General features: G+C 44.9%; 1 protein-coding gene across 5 annotated transcripts in view; it reads right to left on the bottom strand.

The window, feature by feature from the left end:
* Nucleotides 1–21,205, bottom strand: part of TP63 (tumor protein p63) — an 84,184-nt gene that overhangs the window by 46,877 nt on the left and 16,102 nt on the right. For all 5 annotated transcript variants that reach the window (XM_021396049.1, XM_021396052.1, XM_021396048.1 and 2 more), the window contains one exon: nt 1,575–1,829. In XM_021396049.1, the coding sequence (XP_021251724.1) occupies nt 1,575–1,829 (255 nt within the window). The remainder of the gene's footprint in view (nt 1–1,574; nt 1,830–21,205) is intronic.

The raw sequence follows: 21,205 nt of genomic DNA, 5'->3' as shown, positions 1-21,205 counted from the left end.
CAGCAGCCTGCAAAAAAATCCAAGGGCAGCATTTTCTTGCCCTGAGAAATGGAAAGTAGACCTGACAATTTCCTTACTTAAAAAGGAAAGGAAAATAAATAGTGTAGTGTAAGTGGAGAAACCTGGACATGAAAAGCATGAACTACAACAAGACATTACAGCCAGTGCAGATAAAGAAAAGATGAATTTCAACCTCATTTAGACTTCCACCTATTCGTCCACAAAGAAATAAATTGCTCTTGACCAGACAAAACATTTTAACTCTACAAAACTTTTCCCTTACACAAAGTTATTGTTACCAGTTTTAGACAAAAGCTTACTTAAAAAGAACTTTTAAATATGAAAGATACAATCTTATACCGAGTTATTATTACACAACATCTCTTTCCATGTGTTGAATAAGGAACATATGGGTTACACCGTTTCCCTGCCAGCAGCGGCCAGTTGCAATTTCTAGATTGTATTTCAGTTTGAGATCAAAGGAGTTCCTTGGATTAAGTATGGAAAAGAAGAAAAGCTAGCGTTCTTAGTTTTTGGTAAAAAAAAAAACCCACCAAAAAGAACAGTTTAAACTGAAAAAAAAAATCACTGCAAGTCACTGCTTTTGTTCATGTAGTTTTAAAGATGGAAAAAAGGTGCTGAATAAACTGATATCATTAAACAAAGTCACCATAAAGTGACAGTACTCAAAACAGCTTTGAGTGAAGAAAAGTAAGACAATCCATAACATGCTGAAAGCTGAGATTTGACCTGATGCTAGAAGAATCAGTACATACATTTCAAGGAAAAAGAAAACAATAAATCAGTTTCCCTCACTGGGGATTCAAATCTGGTTTACTTAATTACCAAGCACAGCAGAGGTTACTGGTAATTCCCGATTTAGGCATCTAACTCCAGTGTTATTCAGAGGACTAGGGTTCAATTTACCTAATTCTCTTCACTCACCACACAGGGAAATGTCCACAGGGGATTGTTCACTGCACTGACTTTGAGTGCTTGAAGCAGAGGAAGACAAAATATTGAACATCTTAGCAGCAGAGAATACTGCTGTCTTAAATATCCCTACTCTAGAGCCCTAAACCACACCAGGACGCACAGCTGAGGGAAACTATTAAGTTTTGAAAAATAATAACAACAGATCAGGGCAAAACACATCCATCCTGTACCTCTGTCCTGCTGGCACAGCCCTGCACATCGGACCTAATACAAACCCATGGATGAAGAATGCCAAGGGAAACACTGAAGCCACCCTTATGCACACCCCAGTTTTTAACTCCAGTATGTTAAACTTAAACAGAGAGCCACTGTTTCATCATACAGTCTTTAAGTGACTGTCTTTTTGCAAGGCATTTTATTCACCTGGGATTTAGTAATATGACTGAGGGTTCGATTCCCACCACACCCTCCCAGAGCAGCCAAGATAAATCTCTCCCTTCTGTGTGACATGTCGTGCACTTAAGAGGACACAGGTCACTCTGTTCTTGCACAAGTGTGGATATCTATCAGATCAGTAGTGTCACTATTGGCTGCAGGACTGAAGCTAATGAAGGAGCAAGGCTGTGCTGCATCCTTACCGTCCACGTTGCAGACTTTGCTGTGCTGGACTGTTGAAATGATACATCGAAGCTGTGAGGTCCCGGGTAGTCTGTGTTGGAAGGGATGGCTGGGGAGGGCGAGAGGGCATCAAAAGTGGAGCTGGGCTGGGCGTAAGGCGAGGGGGCCGTGACGCTGTTCTGCGCGTGCTCCGTGTTGTAGGGGCTGGTGGAGGAAGAGCCATTCTGGATCTGCTGGTCCATGCTGTTTAGGAGCCCCAGGTTCGTGTACTGCGGCTGGAGGCAAAGAAACGGACAGAAGTGTTACAGAAGCAATGTTAGCAAGGACCAGATTGACACAGCATGGCCATCACGATGGAGGATGTACAGCATGAGCTCAGCACCACCCTGTGTGTGTCATTCAATGAGGAAGGATATTTGCAAAGAAGATACCCCATTTTCCATCAGCGACTGAAAAACAAAGAGGTAAAGCTTCATGCAGCCACACAGTAGATCAACAGTGTGGAACAGAGCTGGGAAAAGACACCACACACACACACAATAAGGAGGTGATTCACAGGGCAGCAAGACATCACAGGGAGGCAGGCTCCCTGTGTCTAGCAACACCCAGACCCAGACCTTTTGGAGGGATTGCTATTACCCCACACAAATCACCTTTCCTTTCAGTGAAACCAGCTGTATCATGTCCAAGGCTACATTGTCTCATGTTCTACCCAAAGACCTCTCCCTGTAGATCAGATCCTACTACACATGCTGACATTTAGCACATCCATCTCAAGTGGTAACTGCGCTGTTATGTCACTGGCAAAGGTACACAACCTTGAAACCATGCTTGTACCCAGTGAACAGTCGCAGACAGCAGCACAGAGGAACTGAAGGTCCCATACAAAGCAGGAGAAGCTCACTGCATGGAACATTTCCCTGCCTGCCCACAGCCTCAGCAGCTGTACAGCATGCAGCATTTAAGTGAGGAGACACTGTTGTATCCCCAAAGTATCCTCCAGCCACAAGTGACAAATAAAACAATTTAAGGCATCACAGAAGAAGGCTACAGGACCAAGTACAGAAATACAGAGGTTAGATCAGAGAGAGTTTAGCAGAGAAGGCACCCACTTAATGCCATAAAGACGATGTACAGCCCTTGTTCCCCACCTCAAAGAGCTGAGAAGGGAAAAAAAACTCAGAAGGGCAACAAGAATGAGCAAACCCATTCAATGCCCTCCTGTAACCTAACTACTCAGTAAACCAGGATTCTTCTGAAAAAGGAGAGAGAAGAGAGGTGAAACAAAGTATGACAAGAGCGGATAAATTCCTTGAAAGAAAAGGAAAAAAGCAAGTAGGAAGTAATTTTTCTTGAACTCCAATTATAAGATTGCACCCAAGGACAATAAAGTATCACAAGCAGGATTTTGGTTCACACACACGTAGCTTTAAGTACCACATCACCACTCATCACGATCTGAAAGGGAATGACACAGGCTATCTACCAAACTCCCCATGGACTATGGACAAGGCTCCTAAGCCCTGTTTCTCCAGTCACAGGAATCATGAAGGAAGAGACCGGTTCCCTTCCAAGGATTAGCACCATCCCTATGTCCAAGAACCATGCGCTCTCAGCTGTCCTAGAAGAAGGTGGCAAAGGAAATTAAGCCACCACAGAACTCTTCCTTATTCAGTATCACTGGGAAAAGGCCGCCACATCACATAGCCTTTAATTAAAAGCCCAAGGTGAGACTGCTGCTCTTGGGTCTTCACTGAGGCACATGGGAACTACCACAGAGGGTACAGCTTGCTACTACGAGCGGTGCTGAGAAGGAAAAGATCTGGTAGGGAATAACGTAGGGAACTCATTATGGGATGGTGTGCAGAGAGACCAGGCGAAGGATGGATGGATCTTTACCTTGCCCTGCCAGTAACACCGGGTAACCTTGGACAGGCTGCTTTGCCTCTCCCCTCCACCCATGGCCTACTTCAGGCTGCAAGGTCTGCAGGGCAAGGATTGCTCCTCACTGTGTAAAAAGCACTCCACTTAATGGGCCTCCGCTTTGACTAAGGCCTTCAGGCAGCAGAGTAATAAAAGCAATTACATATTGAGCCCTAATCCTGGATGAAGCAGCGACTGTGTTGCCTCAGGTTAGTCATTTACCCTTGCTGCCTCAGTTTCCCCATCTACAGCAGTAGAGAAGACACTGGCTGACCCAGTACTTCTGTTAGATGGGTGAGCCCACAATTGGGCTCAAAGCACGCTAAGTAGCTGTCACAGGAAGCAACAACCAGACTGGATCTTCTTCTCAAAGAAGAGATTGCAGCTTCAGCAATGCGGATGACCGTTACATCTCACCTCCTGCAGGCGATCCAACAACCAAGATCTATTTAACGGAGTTTGTGTTTTTGCTGGAGCCAGGATGCCGATATACAGTGCCAGGACCATTCTTCTTGCTGAATGCAAAAATATTGACTAGCAAAAAAAACACAACAAAAACACCCACACAGAAAACCCAACCTCTCCATCCTTCTACTGCATCATACAAATCATAGAGTGGCTTGGGTTGGAAAGGACCCCCAGGATCATCAAGTTCCAACTCCCTGACACAGGCAGGGCCACCAACCTCCAGAAAACAAACAAACAACAAAACAGATTTTTGGATCATTTAACCTAAATTAGTCCCACACCCCTGATCCTAACAACACCTAAAGACTCCTCAAAAAAAAAGCAGCAAGAATACTACTCAGTTGTTTTATTTCTCATGGAGATTAGCATCAGACACACTCCCTAACCAGCTAAATGATGAAAAGGCATCTGTGATGAAAACAGTCTCCTACACCAGCTCAGACAGACAGCAAAACAATGGTGTTTTAGCTTTCACTTAAAGACTGTTCCTTCTAATCCCAGGCTACTCAAGATTGTGGGGAAAGACGACCAAAAGGCCAGCCAGTGTTAACAAGACAGCACCATCAGGAAATGCTGAGAGTGCTGCCCGGACATCAATTAAAAAAAATAAGTACCCCATTAAAATTTAAGATATCCTTATGAGAATCAAAGATCGTTCTCATTCCACTCAGTCCAGGAACCATCTGTCTAAATGTTACCAGCGGAGCAGCCATTCCACCACATTTATAAGCTCACATGCCACAGCTGAATGCCATGTCCCCATTTGCTCTTTAAATAACTATTAATCTCCTCACATTTATCCTAGCGCTGACACAAGCAGCTGTTGGCCTTCCCTTCTCCCCTCCGAGTCCCACCAGCTTTTCACCTTCCCCAGCCCCCTGTCCCCTCCCCAGACAGGTGCTCCAGCCCCAGTGACAAAGCAAGCCGCTGGCTTTGCGCTAACCCTCCCAGCTATGCCCCGAGGTGGGCGGCGTGAGTTGTGTGCGCTCAAGGGGTCAACATGTGAATTGCTTGCAAGGCCTCTGGAGGAATCAGATAAGGCTTTCGGAGGCACACGCCTTCTGACAACACAACAATTAGAGGGGCAGCAGGCCCGGGAAGGCGCACGCTGGAATCCACCCGTGCAGCAGCTCCCGCCGCAATAAAACTGCTTGGGCCCAGCAAGGCTGAGGCCAGCGAGCACCGGTGAGAACAAAGACATCAAGGGCGGTGGGCACGGCTGCAAGGCATCACCCTCCAGGGGAGTCTGCTGGGCATGCATCTGCACACACACACACACACACACAGCCTCCCCTCACCATTTACCGAAAGAAGGACAACAGCGCTTAATTCAAAAATAGATTCTTGCCTACATCGGTGGCCCAGAACTTAGACCATATTCCGGTTTTGGTGTAGAGTTGTTTGAAATGACTGCAGGATCTAGTCCCAACAAAGATGCCTGGCAAACCGAGAGTGCTAGCTGGTTGGAAAAGGTGAGCATGCAGAGCTGAAAGCACAGATTATCAAGTTCTTGAGCCTTTGTTCTCTATTTTGTTCCCCCCCAACAAGTTTCTGAAATTATTAATAATCAGTGAGGCACTGCAAAACCTTCAGGCAAGTTTAACTGCAAATAATTAGAGAGATGCAATTATATCCTAGATTATGTCTTTTGGAACATCATTTCAATAACACATCTTGAGCTATCACTTTCATTTCCTACATCCCGCCCGCTCTGCTTTCAGGTTTTCATGCTAACTCACGCTTCTGGATTAGTAAAGCCAGTTTCATTGAAGATGCTGTTGAATCAAAAAAAACAGGCTGAAAACTGCAAAATTCTATAATCCCAAACTAAGCTGCACTGGGGCACCTGCCACAAGAGGGCAATGCAAATGCTGCACTGCATAAGGCAGAGCTGGCGTGCCCAGAAAGGTTCCCCGGCTCACTCGAACTGAGAACCTTCTCTGCAGGATGAGTGACCCCCATTTTATTGGTTGTAGCTCACTTTAAAATCCAAAATGTTAAAAGATAAAGCTACGAGATGCATCTGGAGAGAGATCCTCCCACTACTAAGGCATGAGGGAAGTCACACAAGTGGAGACCATACAAGGAGCCTTCACACCAAAAGAAAGGCACAACCAAAAACACATTTCCAGCTAATGTCTACCCAGTTATCAATATCTCAGAGTTTTGATATTTTTCCACTTGAAACAAAAGAAAAACCACCAGCTTCGCATGTAGAAAATCTTGATGCCTGCGTCCCTACCCATCAAAACCCTTCTCCATATCTCCACAGGAACATGCAGCTACAGAGTATGCACACGCTGACAGTCTTAGTTTAGCACTGTCCAGCTACTGAGAAAGTTTTGCAAAACACCACCACTGGTGCTTATTCTCCAGAGATACAAGATTACGAAATCAATATAGCAAACTTCCACAGATGTTAGCAACAAGATTTTGCAAGGCTTTCTGCTATGCAAAAAGTATGAGGTGCTTTGTCCTTAACTGCACCACAACTGATGCACCAAGGCTTCCAGCTGCAGCTTACAGTGATATTTCAGATTCAGACTCCTGATGGAGAACAGATCTTCTAGGAGCAGCAGGATAAATGTTTTCCAGAGTGCTTGATGCCTACCCAAAACAGAAGACAGACATCTTAAGCTTATCAAGATAAATTTACATCAACTTAGTTTTTCAGCCTTTCCCAAAGAAAGGCTTAGTAGGTGGAAATAAAGCACTTAAGCTCAACAGAAGTGCTTCTATCATAATTCTTAATCAAGATATTGTTGACTGCAGAACTGCGCAGCTTTGTCAGTTGCTCAGAAAGCAGCTGATACTACACCCGATGCAGGCAAAGTGCTTGTGCCATTACAAAGAAGTGCCAAGAAATTAAGGGTTCCACCCATGCCCCTCAGCTAAGATCAGGGCTGGAGCTGAAAGATATATCTAACTCATCACAGTGAGAGGTATGATTTGGTTTTGAATCTCTAGTCTCTTTTCTCATCAAGAAAAAAAGACTAAGAAACTTTCTGGACCAGTGGAAGGCCTGACACAAAGATCTGTGAGAAAGAGCTCAGGACTGCACGCCTTTCAGGAGAAACATACTCAGTTTGGAAATCATTCTGGTCCCCTCCTGATCGTGAAGAAGGAGCATTAAGTCACTACAACAGCAGCTCAGGCCCAGATGCCTGCTGAGAGCCATGGTGCCAGCAGCAGGTCACACTGCCTCAGTGCTCCCTCCAGCTCTACTTCTGAAGTGGAAACAAATCCAGTGTGTCTATTTTGAAGAGGTTTCCTTCCAGACTAACAGTACAGCTAAATACATCACATGTTTGGAAGCCCTCAGATAAAATGACAAAATGTGCATCTTGTACTCAATGTCAAGAGCGAGCAAGCAAATAGCTTTGGTTAAACCAAAAGGTATCAACACTTAACCAAGATACGAGCTTTAATGCCTGGGAACGTATGTTCTAATTACCATAGGTCATGGCCTTTAGCACTACATCAAATCGAGTTTAATTTTACTGTTCAAAGACTGCTTATTCCAGTAAATGAAAAGACTACTTTACATCCCAGCAGCAGTACAGGCGCCCAGCACGATGGGATTCAGTGGACTAGAAGAGTCCCTGCAGTCAACAAGTCCCATCTTGGTTCTTCGACCAGCCGCAGCATAATCAAAGGTTTAACACCTCCTCAGCTCAATCCCACCTGTAAAGCAGGGAGCGCAAGAATTTCTGCACCCTGATTCCTGTTTTACTTAGAAAGGGATTTATTTCGGATTTACTGGGCTCTTTGCAGAGGAAAAGGCTGGTTGATTTTCACTGAAATTGGCTGTTCCATTGTGCATGTCACTAGGTTAACACACATGGCGCAACTTTAAGGGCCATACCCAGCAAACCGCAACCAGCATGTGTTTCTATTCAGACTGCTCTGTTAATAGCAGCAGAAATTCTCATATGAGTTGAAGTCCAAAAAAAGCAGGTATTTGTAAGCTTAGAAAATAACTCAGGTCCATGAAATGCAACATTAGGGCAAGTTTCTGACTGCCCAGCGGGCTGCAAGCTTTTGAATCCTCTTGTTCCCCCCCAGCTGTAATTGTTTTCCTTTTTAACTAAACTTTGAGTTTTGCCCCTTGGTTAATTCATTTACTTTAGCTCAGCAAGAAATATTTTTCAGCCAGAAGCAGGGTGCCTTTTAAAACAAGCACAGCCCAAAGCAGGAATGCCTGTAATTCCTGGCTCCTACCACCTGCCACAGGTTCAGGTAGGAGAGCTCGTCTAACTCAAGGATTATCAGACTGACAGTGCATCACACTTCACACAAACATTAAGTCTGGATGTCCTGTACTGTCTAAGTATTTTAACTATCTTCCAATGCACATAAAAATACTACTACTGAATTCCTAAAAGCTGCATTTTAGGCTTTTAATGGAGCAAAAAAGGTTCTGAATTGAGGTCTTGAAAAGATCCTCCTTGCACTGAAACTAGCTTCATCATTGAACATCAAACCATTTCACGCAGACTTGCATTAGAACATCTAGGCAATGCTTACTTATTTTGAAAATGTAGCTACACTAAAACAGAAAAAAGCCCCAAATCCATTCCCTTGCACACATACACAGTCATTTCTTTACTCAGTTTGTGCTCAACAATCTACTTGGCATATAATAGAAAATATATAAGCAGAGGAGGAAGAAATATCATATTATCTCCGTGAGATGCCAGACATAATGGGACAAGAGAACTCCATGATTTTAAAGCGAACTGATTTATAACCCCAAACACTTAGCTTCCTAAGGCTAAAACAGAGGCCAAGAGCTTCCCCATGTTCTCCTGTTACCAGCTGGACAACATAATGTCAACAAAGATCTGAAGAGCCAGAAAGTACAGACTATTTGGAAAGGCACCCCTCATGCTCCCAAGAGATGTAAACATAACTGAAGACAAAAGACCTACAACAGGAAAAACAGAAAAAGCAAGGGTGTTTTTTTTTTTTTTTTGCTTAATTTCAGTGGCTGAGTGACCACAACTCAGCACAAATGCCATGCATCAGGTTTGTAAGTAAGGTTGAAAGTCGGATCAAAGAACAAAGGTGAGCTTTAAATATCAGGCAAACAGATTAAAAATCTAAATCGGGGGTGGGTGAGCTGGAGAGGAAGACTTCAGTAGCTGATGAAAGCCGACCTGTTTCAAGAACTCTTAACTGGGTGGTAATCATCGATGGTTATCAGTCATTTCAGACATGCAGCATTTTATTGCGCTGAGAGGGCAGCGTTAGGCTGGACAGGATATCTGTGTGTCATCCGCGCTGAAAGGCAGCGGACACTAAGCAAAGCATGGCCATAGGGCACAAGGACAATGAGTAACTGGGGTCAGAATAGCACCAGGGATTGAAGATAGCTCCCCAATTTATTGTTTTGCTAAATAAAACCAGAACGCATCAGCGTTCAGCCAGCAAGGCAGAATACTTCAGCTAGGTAGCATTTTAGCTAGAATGAGAAATTCAGATCATCTGCAAGTTAAATAAGTCAAACAGTGAAAGAAAAAAAAAAAGCTAAGGAAACCACACAAACCCCCACACCCACTCTTTGAAGCGTGATGCAGCTACAGAATATAAGAATTCAGTAAGAGTTATAGGAGGGCAAAGGGCAAATAAAAACAAGTTAGAGCAAGCAAAGAAAAAGGGTTTTACTGTGGCACAAGAGTCCCCATAGATTAAAAGGAAGATCTACCGGATTTTTAATGTTATTTGGCCATTTCATCTGTCCAGAACAGGACAAAACACATGGACGGCATTCTCAAAAAGTCTGAGACACCGAATTACACAAGCAGCATCACTGAGAGAAGCTTTCAAGATTGAGTGGGGTCAAGAGGACTGGCTACCAAATCTTGATTGTGTCCCAAATGCAGAGAACAAAAGGAGGCAGGGCTTTGCCTTCCAACACGTGGCTTTATCTTGTACGTTAAAGCTGTTCTTGTCCTGCACCAGGCTGGCACTGCCTGCACCTAAGGATCTGTCGAGTTCAGTACAGTGGTACACAAAATCAGAACACCCCAGAAGCCAGCCTTTGAGAATGAGGTGAGCGTGCATGCATGTACATACAAAGTGCATGCAAAGGCTGGGCTTCCTCCACAGCGCCTTCACTCCATCAGCCTTGCAACCCTCAAGAATATTTTCCCAACCATTTAGATGACATTACCAGGATGCACACATAGAATTTCCATGAAGCTCTCTGTTATGGACCCCCCACTGTCTAATAACACAGTCAAAATCACTTTCCAGTATTTCCCTCGCTGTACAGTACTGCTGACTTCAGCACACACTAAAACAAATGGTGCCACGAGCACTTAGAGCAAGGCACAGGTTTGGAGATCTACCTTGGAAACATTGAACTGAGAAGCTGGTAGATCTGTTGTTCATTGCAGAATCACTCATGTCAGCAAGATGACGAGAGCTTTTTCGGACGAGTTTCCATTATTTTAGTGAATGCTTCTGCAACAAGCAAGTTGCTAACTGCAAGATATTTCTAGTTTTTTGTGGTTACCCTGGCTGTGTGCAGTTTCAGTAGCAAAATACAGAAAGGGGTTCCAGATTTCTGAGTGACAGCATAGCCATCAGTTTCCATTCATATTTAACTCCTTACCCCTCCCAACTGAATATTCGGTTACTTTCAGACACAGAGCACCCTGACCCAACAAAGGCAGCTATATCACTTTAATATTCAACTAGTAGTTTCCTGCTTGCAAAATGACTAATATTTTTAGATCGAGCATAGCCAGTGTATTTTCTAGTTTCCTCTTCAAGAATTTCTTGCATGCTTATCTACTGCTGAAACAGGGTTAAAGGAAATTCACCCATTGACTTAATCTACTCAGTTATTGTCAGTGCTCCCTAAGGAGCAAGGATAACATGCAGAGCAAAACTGTGGTGCAAGAAATCACAGTAAAGGCTTGTAGAGGTTACTAATGATTACAAATTTAAGTTGTTTCTGAAAAATCTGAACTCTGCAGAGTACCCTCTCAGAACTTTATTATTTTACTTTAAGCAACTGCACTCCCAAAAGGGATTTTCTGATGTACAACCAAGACACAAGGTTACCTAAAAATAAAAACCAAGCAAGTTTAACTAACTCTCTCCTTATAGCAGAGAGATTCACTGGCTGACGTGACACTTAATAGCAGCACACTTATACACAGGTTGAGACAGTTCCTATAGATCTGTTCACGCCAGCTCCTGAGGCACATCAGTCCTACACATCAGATCCCTTATGTAGCTTGACTTAAGCTCCGCACAACATGGATTTCCCCCAAGCAGCATGACCAAGAAGCCTAGCACTGCACCTCCTCCCCACTCCTTGTTCCCAGAAGTCGGCAAGAGTCTTTGTGTATACTTCCTAGATGTGGATTAAAACCGAAAGATTCATATCTGCCGAGACACAATCCATCCCTTTCATTCCCAGACACTACCCCACCATAAAATATTTCTCCCTAAACTGGGCGTTTCCTCCCACTCTCTTGCCCTTGGTAAAAAACATTCATCTTCTTGCCATCTTGAGGAAGTTGGACTCATCTCAAATTTCACCAGGCCCCCTTGTATACCACTTCCCAAAGTCCTTGGGGGGCAGTTTAATCCGGATCCAAACTCTGGAATCAATCCCAGGAGACTGCTGGGCTCCAATCACTGCATTAATTTTCAAGCATGCTCAGCCTTGCTGCTTGGGTCCACTTCCAAACAGAGAGGACGACCGGGCACAACCTCAGAAATACATCGCACCTCAAGCCATCTATTCTAGATATTAACATGCACATCCTGGTTAAAACACTGCTCCTTTAGTTGTACCATTAAGGCTCCAGGTGAAACAACAGCAGCAGGGGATTTGCAAAAAAAATACAAGATATCACCGAGTACTCTTGGATCAACTCCCAAATCACTCAAACCCGGTACAATTAAAAAACAACAAAAAACATCCTACGCTTTTGTTACTGCTCGTGCCCTATGAAAAAGAGAGCTCATAACACTGGTCAGTAATTTCAACAGTGAAGTTTAGACGCAAACTCCCAAAGACGATTCAACATCACTTTGCCAACACTGAAGAACTAAAGCTTTCCATGTACTCATCGGAGCCTTCCTGAACAATACTTCTTAGGATTTTTCCTCTTTGTGTTCTAAGTTTTAAGTAAGACTGCAGTCATTTTAATCCCACACTGCTCTATTTTCTCTTTGCACAAAGAGACTGCAAGCAGCAAAGCTAAACTTGGAAAAGAAAGTCTCTCATCAGCTTTTCTTGAGAAGAAAATCAGGACTTCTGCAGGAGCCAGCCTAGTTAAAAGAAACAAGTTCAACCCTACATTTCACTGCACTTTCTTCTCAGTAGCTTTCTGCCAAGTAACAGCATGCATATTTTGGCTTGTCCTACTCAACTAAAGCTTCATCCTATGGTATACCCCTATCAAAAAGCTGCTCTCTTCCCTCTGACAGGCTTTGCTCTGAGAAGATGTACAAAGCTCTAATGGGAAGCTCCAAGTGGAAGAGTAAGGACTGGAATATTTCTTACAAGTTATTAAATAATACAAGAAAACAATACAGATTAGGACATTTTTGAAGAATGGCAAGTTGACTCACTTGGAGAGATCCACTCAAATCTCCCTAACTATGGATGGATTCAAGTATCACTACAGATCACAGCCTCACTTAGTTGTCAAGGCACTGCAAGCTGATTGCGGAGAATCTAGAAAGTGTGTGCAACTGAAAAAAAAAAGTTGAACTTCAACACTCTTGAAAAAATAATGTTTTTCCTCTTAATTCCATTTGATACCAAAAGTGACTTGACACTAATCCAGGCCAAGCCACACAAACAAAGTTTGAGCTCACTTCTCCACTGGAGAGGCTGAAGTGGAGCGTTACTGCTGGTAGATGAGAAGCTACTCTCCTTTCAGATGATTTATGCAACCTTGCTTTAAAAGAGTTGCACTCATTTTATTGCCTACTCTGCACATTCTCAAGAAGCGTTGGAGGCAGTGCCAGAAAAATAACAGGGCTTAATAGTGTCTAGCACAAATCCATCGGTGCAAGAGTTCCTTTCTGAAGCGTTTCCAGATTTTTCAGTGGGAACATTTTGTAAATAGAACTTAAAATTTGCCTTGAGCCAGGCAACACCCGCTTTTATTCAGCCCTTCACGATAATGAAATAAGCAGTTTCTCCACTAGCTATAGCCAGCATCTTCCCAAGGAAGGAAAGCACAAAGCACACCGTTTACAGGAGTCACCCTCTCACATCCCACATCCATGGCTTTCCTGTTGTGGATGCCATGTCTTCCTAATGGAAACTTGTGCTTCTGTAACATGTAAAACATGGCCATGACTGGAAAAACTCTTCTGCTAGGCATAGCTTGGCAGATGTAACCCAAAAGGCTGCCACCAGATGGGTAGGAACATAGTTGAGAGGCAGACAAAGCTACCTTCTGCTGTTTTGCTGTGCTTTTCTTTTTTCTCCTGTCCCTGAGCAATTTCACGTAAAACCATTACTTTAAAATTTTAAAAAGACAAAGCAAAAAGAAAGGAGAAAAACACTCCTAAGGAAGCCATGGAACAGGACAGTAAAATAGCTGGGCTTGTACTAGAAGAAATTCAGAGAATTCAGTTGTTGGTGACAAACCAAACAAAACCAACAACAGAACACCCCACAAGTTAAAAAAATGGACCACCAGTTACAACCACCAATTCAAAAAAATAAACCACCCTCACACTTCAGTGGCCGCTCCTCTTCATTTTTTTCATGTGGAACACCAGTTTACATTGTATATATATGTATTTTTTACTACAGAAAGTATTTAGCATTAGGTTCTTACCAAGTGAAGCAAACCAATAATTTGCCAACTGCAAAAATATCTTCCCCAACGCTCGTCCTCATTTTAAGCACAGAGTAATAGAAACTGCATCTCCATTTTACAATCTGATATCCAGTACGACTGCATTACTGTGCAAACCACAGTATGTGTTACTGAGCAATAACTGTTTGCACACGGACTACCCTAGTTTCTGCAGATGTATGAGTCTGCACACTCAGGAGTTGAAGCTGTGCAGACAGAACACCATCAGGTTTCATTTCTGTCTTCTAAAGAACAATCTCATTCAATTATTCCACCCACATGCAGTTTACAATCATTTATCTCTGAGCTATACCCACAGTCCGTGACTGTGGAGGGCCAGCCTGGACCCTCTGCCTAAAGATAGGAGAATTTTTTCAAGTAACAGTCCCAATTCACTGCCCTACACAGGATCATGTTAGTTCCACTATCAGCGCTGCTATCACCCAACCTTTATGTATCACATTACAAAACAGAAGACCACCCGTGACATGACAAACCTCCTCTGATAGCAAGTGATTATACCCTTGTGTGAGACAGATTCAGCTCTTGCCCTTCCCCATGTTTCCTCTGTCAAGTGGTCCTGTTTCAGCCGGCAGGGAGATGGGAGCATGTGGCAAGAAGGGCGTCTCAGCTTCCTTGGACCTCCAGTCTACTTCAGTTTCTTCACTGGAAGACCAACCACTTCAGCTCTCCAAAAAGATAAGGCACATACAAGTCTACTTTAGCTTTTCTACTGTGATGTAAAGCTTTGAGGTTTTAGAACCTCTCAGAGGAAAAGGTTGGCTATACAGGGCCTCTACATCCCCACAGAAGATCTCAGCAGCCTGAGGATAAGCTACACATCTCACAAACTCGCACTGAAGACATCATGTGACAAAAAACTTAGTTCTTTAAGTGCAATTACAGCAAAAAAAATGAGGGGTGAATAGACAAGAAGCATCTCTGTCAGTGTCCAGCTCTAAAGAATGTAACCCCTGGTGCACCTCCTTATTTCTTGCTCATAATGAGGACCTGCACCCAAACACGCAGGTTGTTAATATCATTTCAATATTCAGAAGCCACTAAAAGGCATGGTGCTCCTAGCTGAACCCTCCACTGCTCTGAAAGAAGTTCCCTCCCAAGCACTGGGAGTTAACATCTCCCTCATCAGAAGCAGCAGAACTCCAAGACATCTTCACAAATAGGAGCAGGAAAGAGACAGGCTTAGCCCACATGTCCCATGAGAATTAGGCTTCATACAGTATCTTCCAAGCACATTCATCTGCAGAATAGGATGAGACGCAGGGCACAAAAGACAGGTGAGCATTTCTCCCTGATACCCCCAGACCGCAGGGAGAAGGGAGGACAATGCTTCCCCAGGGAGTGACCAGGTGGCCTTCCCCCCAGAATTCCTTCCTTTAGTCTAGCTTTGGCTGATGGCCACGGAGCAGGGTGAGGCAGAGCAGAGGTGACCAATGCCATATCTGACTACCAGACAAAGAAAGCAACACCAGAGGGGCCACAGCTTTGTCCTCTCAGGTGGTTTACAGCCAAGTTCAGACAGCAAGGGTGATGAAACTACAACCACACTTTTATCCCATGTTGAAGAAGCTAATACTCAAAAGCCAGCAACATCTCAATTCCTAAATTCCTTAACCTGAAACTAATGTTTGGTATGCCAACATCCCACACCAGTGAACACTTCTCATGCCTCACAGAGATGGCCCAGCTCCTTTAGGACATCCTTCCAGGCCATCCCACAGACCCACCTGGCTGCTTCCGCAGAAGGAGTACTCACACCCAGGGCACTACAGGTCAAACACACTCATTTTAACTATTAGTTCAAATTTTTATTTATATATACACACTGCATGAGATCCATCCTTCTGAACAAGCTATCCTCACCCTAAATCAAAGATATTTGCAGCAATTCAACTACAGCCTTTTAGACTTCCAGTATGAAGGAATGTTGCCAAAAAGCTGTAATAGGAGAGCACGAGAGGTTTTAAAGGTTTTGTATAAAACTCATTTCCCCATTCCCCTCCCAAAGCTACGATAAAAATCTTAATGGAAAGAGATTGTTGAATTTGCCTCTCTCTCACAAAGAGCAGGAAGATCTTGGGGAAGAAGGAGATGATCAAAATTCACAGCACACTTCTTATCAGTGTTTGAAGAAGTTATGTTTATTCTTTTGGCAATGCTTTAATTTGATTTCAGCAAACACATTAAGCTCTCTACATCATCTCAGTCAAACTCCAAAAGAATCAGTCCCCAATGGGAATCCCTCTACTGCTCTCATTCTCCCCCTTCAACACCCAGGATACACAGACAAAATCAGACGGATTTACACACAGAATCATTAAGGTTGGAAAAGACCTCTAGGATTACCCAGTCAAACTGTCCGCCTACCACCAACATTGCCCACTAAGCCATGTCCTCTAGTACCACATCTAAACATTTCCTGAACACCTCCAAGGACCCTCTTCATGGAGCACAGCCAGTTTACAAAGTGCATCCCATTCTGGGCATGTTCCTTTGCAGATGTTTCTGCACAATACCTAGAACTGCCAAATGGAGAAAGAAGGAAGGAGAGTCATCCAAGACCTAAAGATTCCTGCTACATTCCGACAATGCTACAAATCCCCGTTTTTCACATCATCTACTCCAATATAAGGATCTCCAGAGCCACCAAGTCCGGCACTCTGCCAACAAAGAGCTCAATCGCTCTTACAATCAACCCAGATCAAATGCTGGATTGCATTAAACTGCAAAAAAGCTTGGGGCAGGTTCCACCTCCAGCCTTTTAGCCTGCAAGTGACTCCTCGAACCTTGCTCTCAACTTCCCTTAACCAAATTTTGCCTGCTTAGATGCAACTCCTCATCTCACTGCGGCATTTGACACCATGCTCGTGGGCACAGACCTCACAGGGCCGTGGGCCATGGTGCGAGCTTGCCACCCTGGCCACACAGGCCTGGCTGGGCCTTGCGCAAGGCTCAGGCTGCAGGGCAGAGCGGGCAGAAGATGGCACCTGTAAGGAGACAGTGCTGGAAGGCAGCGAGCTTCCCTGGCACAGCATTGTAGAAGAGGGGAAAGGAAATACGCTTCAGTGGGAGGGAAGCCAACTGTTCTCCATTTTAAAGTCTGATTTCAACCCATTGAACCCATTCTACAACCAGACTGCTAGCTAAAGGTACTTTTATTTAAAGTTTTTCTTTTTATTTAATTTTTGCTAAAGCAGACAACTTTTTTTCAAGCCTAGGATGAGCAAGGTTCATCAGGACCAACGCATTCTCACTGAGAGTTCACACGTCTCCATCTCACTCACAAAGGGTTGCTAAAAAGGCTGTTATATCAGTAATAAAGCCAAGTCAGCTCTAATTGCATTTTCTTTCCACAGCGTTCAATGCTTCACTGAGTGAACAAAGCCAGCACATCAAGTTCAAATGTAAGAAGGAGAAAAAAAAATACGAGAGCTAAAGCCTTTTACAAGCCTCCCCTACCACTACGGCGAGTGGCATTTAAGCGGAGCACAAACGCTCCCGAGCGCATCGCTTCTGACAGATGAGCCCAGCAAGTCAACCATGGGGACTCCATAGCCCCACCGCTGCTATTCAGCGAAAGTTGATCAGATAGCAGGAGACAAATAATGCCAAGCAAACACGCCAAGAAGTGCTCTCTCCCCATTTAAGAGTTTATAATTAACCTGGAAGAAAAGAAAATAGTCACCACATTAGTGTCTTCTGGGCACGAGAGCATGCCGTGTGTTTGCACACCCTGAAATACAGGGGACCTCGAAAACACACAGGTTTCAGTTTGAGTTGCAAACCGCCATCCCAGGTGTACAAGCCCCAAGCGAACATTTAACAGGCTTTTCCTCGCCAGCTATCACATCCCCTATCTGCGCTCTCCACCGTGCAATTCCTATTTTGTTTTCTTTTCCAAGTGGCTGAGCTTCTGTCTGCTGCAGGTCCCACACCCCATGCCCTGCGCTTGAAGCATTTTCACCAGGAACACACACACGCGCGCAGACACGGAGAAGATTTCGCTGCATCGCCATTCTGGCGAGTGTCAACACAGCTGCTGTCTCCACTGGAATGTAAACCAATATTGTTGTTAGATCTGCCTCAACCCCAGGTAACTTCCTCAAAGATTTGCACAGTATGTGGCAATTCACTCAGCTTCCACCTTACAAAAACATCGACCTAGTTGGGTAGAAAACAAACAAAAAAGCCTGTACCTGAAGTTTGCGTTCCACTCGCACCCATACAGCGCAAAAAGTCGCATCCATTGTGTGAGAATTTATCCTCACACAGAGTGTTTACGGATAGCCTGTATAAAGTATCTTGCTGCTGCTTCAAGACGCAAAGTATTAAGAGCACCGTGTAAAAGAGCTATTGGGGTGGACGCTAACGCAACTTCTGCGGCAGAGAACCTCTCCGCATATTACTTAAACACACAACCAAAGAAGGGAATTAGTGAATTTTTGGTTTGCTTCCTAATCATGATCCACTGTTAACAATGAGCAGCAATTTTGGCAATAAAAAGACTAGTTAATGAGGTAAAACGCACTCAACACAGATACTGCTCATACTGCTACGGGAATGCAAACTCTATGCACTGCACACAGTAAGCGACTACTTTGCCTTGCTTTACCAATGCAAAAAACTACATATATTTTTTTAATATATATATATTTGGTTGATCAAGGCTCCCAAAAGCAATTTGCTGTCCCAAATGTAAAGGCTCAAAGTTCATTCTCATTTCAATATCTAGCTCAGCAAACCCTATTTGCCACTTGGAAGGCGCAAAGTTTCAGAAAAATAGAAGTATGCTGCATGTCTAACATCGGGACTACAGGAGGTGAAGACATTGCACGATTTCACTAGAAATAAAATATATTAAAGATATCACAGCTCAAACCTAGGATCCTTACCTCGCTATACTGGGACTGGGCATTGTTTTCCAGGTACAACATGTTAGCAGTCAAATTGATCAATGCTGCTGTTCTTTCTTCTGGCTCCAGGATTTTGACAAACACCTCCCACCCCCTAGAAGACCCTGAAAAATATGTGATGCTACTTGGAAGATAACAGGACTCGGAGTGTGCCTCTCTGCATAATTTAAGTTTCCCTTATATACCTAACTATAGGCAAGGAGGAGGAGGTGGGGCTCTCCTGCCTTACCTGTCCAATCTGTCAAAGTGCCACCTGGAGTCCTCCACTCCAATGGAGAGAGGCCTCTCCCAGCTCATTAAGTAGTTAGAATTCCTTATCACCAATCTCTAAAAAGCAAAGGGAAGGAGGGGGAATGACACAGAGGGGAAAAAAAAAAAAGAAAAGAACAGAAGAGAAAGGAAACTACAACTTTCCCCTGTCACTTTTCTACAAGTTCAGAAACTCAAAAGGCAAAGCTGCTCCCAAGCAGCTGCTCTGAAGAGCCTCTATTTATTTATTTTCTTAGAAGACTCCGATGTTTTCTCCAGGCACAGCCTTGGCTGTTACCAAAGCCCAAACTGCTCGGGAAGGGATTGAGACCAGCGGGGCAGCAGCACAGACAAACCTCCGGCTGCTGCAGCACACTGCTTCTGGACAAAACACACAAGGGGCTTTCTGAGAAGCAATCCTCGCTCCATGCACCATAACCCACCTCTGTCATCCATGTGCTTTCATCTACACTCATGGGACATCGCTGCTCTCCAGCTACATTTCCCCCCTCCTCTGCAACTGCTTCTGATTCTGCAATAAGCTTTCGTGTAACATCACTTATAGACAAAACAGTTAAAATTAGAAAAGCAACCCATCCAAAGGGACTCATGATTTTACTCATGATTTTAGTTAACGTATGAGAGAAACTGCTGGATAATCTTCAGTGAAAACCCACCCGAAAGCTGCACCCACAGCAACTAGAGATTTCAGAAAGACACCTCAGAGTGGGAAAAGCCATCTGCCCGTCTGCTTGCTGCAAACGGCCCCACCGTGACTTTACTCTGCGGCAGCAGATAACCCCCAGCCCGCCCCAGGATCCCACGCAGGCAGCGCTGCAGCAGAGCTGCAGGACCACCCCGAGCCGCTCGTGGGATCCACCAGCGCCGTCTCGCCCCGCGTGGGGTGCACGGAGAGAACAAAAGGCAGCAGCTCCTCTCCGCTTCGGGAAGAGCGGGGAGCGCTCCATCCGAGGAGGGGAAACAAAACACCTTTGGAAAGGGGCGGGGAGGGGGGAGAGAGGAAACCGAACATCCAGATCAGAGAGCGGCCGCCTGCCTTCCGAGCCTAATGACGGTGCTCCAGACTTTGAGGACCTGCTGTGAAGCCGACCAGCGGCTAATTGCTAAGTACCCGCACTGCTGCAGCCGTTCACAACGAAAACTGAGCCTCAGTGAGCAAGTGACCCACGGGGCCTCCGTAGCGGGAAGGAAAGAGACGTCCCCAGCAGAGCTGCAACCCAAGCCCAACCAATACCTCCTGCCAGGGAGCTGCTTCTGCTCTCTGTCACATCTCCCTTGCCTTTAGGTACCCTTTAACCCCAGTGTCTCCAGGCACACGAGGAGGGGCATGAGCATAAGCAGGCTGTGCTGCTGTGAGCCCCAGGTGCCTCCGCCAGCACATGGCAGTAGGAGAAGCCATCCCTGGCTTCCTGCCACCCTGAATTAGAGGACACTGAGAGCTCCACCAGCTTCTTCCCAGCACTGATAAAAATGGAACAAAACCATAGCCAGAAAGGAACCAGCACCATAGCAAACAGAGGATCACAGTGCCCTCTCTACCTTGCAGCAGCTCCTCGGTGTGCAAAGTTATGCAGCTGTCTCATTTAGCTCTAACCCTGCTAGTATGGCTCAGCAAAGGGCTGCTGGCCACCTGAGCAACAGACTGCAAACATTTACCATACCTGTTACCCATTCCTCCTTGGGGAGCACAGCACGAGGAGGTGCTCCCAAGAACAGGGATTAGCATGGAACCCTCCCCAGCTTCAGAAACCCTGCACACCTGGAGTCCCACACATCCTCACTGCTCCTGAACCACCAGCAAGAGCCTGCTGAGCACAGAGCGGGTTTCCTCTCCTCAAGAGACTGCCACAGCCCCTCCACTTTTATCCACTTCTCCCAGCACCAGAGGCTGTGCTCGGTGCATTTACGCGATCTCACCTGAGATGGGTACAAGCCAGAAAACCACACATGTGCTAATCTGAAGATATAAGCGAGGCTTGCAGGGAGCAGCCTCAGCACCGTTAACCAGACAGGTCACTCTGCAACACCCCTGCAAAGTTTGCAGAGCTGGACATCAAGCTGCAAGTCACCTGTGGAGCCACGGCTGTCTAACAGTGGGGAAGTGGACTGCCTTGGATGACAGGCTATTCTGACTCCTAAGTATCGTCAGGGTTTGCTTTTGATGCTGATGTGCAAGTTCAAAAGCTACGAAGGGGAAGGACAGAAAAAGGC

Source organism: Numida meleagris, chromosome 4 (assembly GCF_002078875.1).
Source record: "Numida meleagris isolate 19003 breed g44 Domestic line chromosome 4, NumMel1.0, whole genome shotgun sequence".
NCBI classification, from domain to species: domain Eukaryota; kingdom Metazoa; phylum Chordata; class Aves; order Galliformes; family Numididae; genus Numida; species Numida meleagris.
The sequence above is the reverse complement of the archived record's forward strand: the minus strand, read 5'-3'. Positions and strand labels throughout refer to the sequence as shown.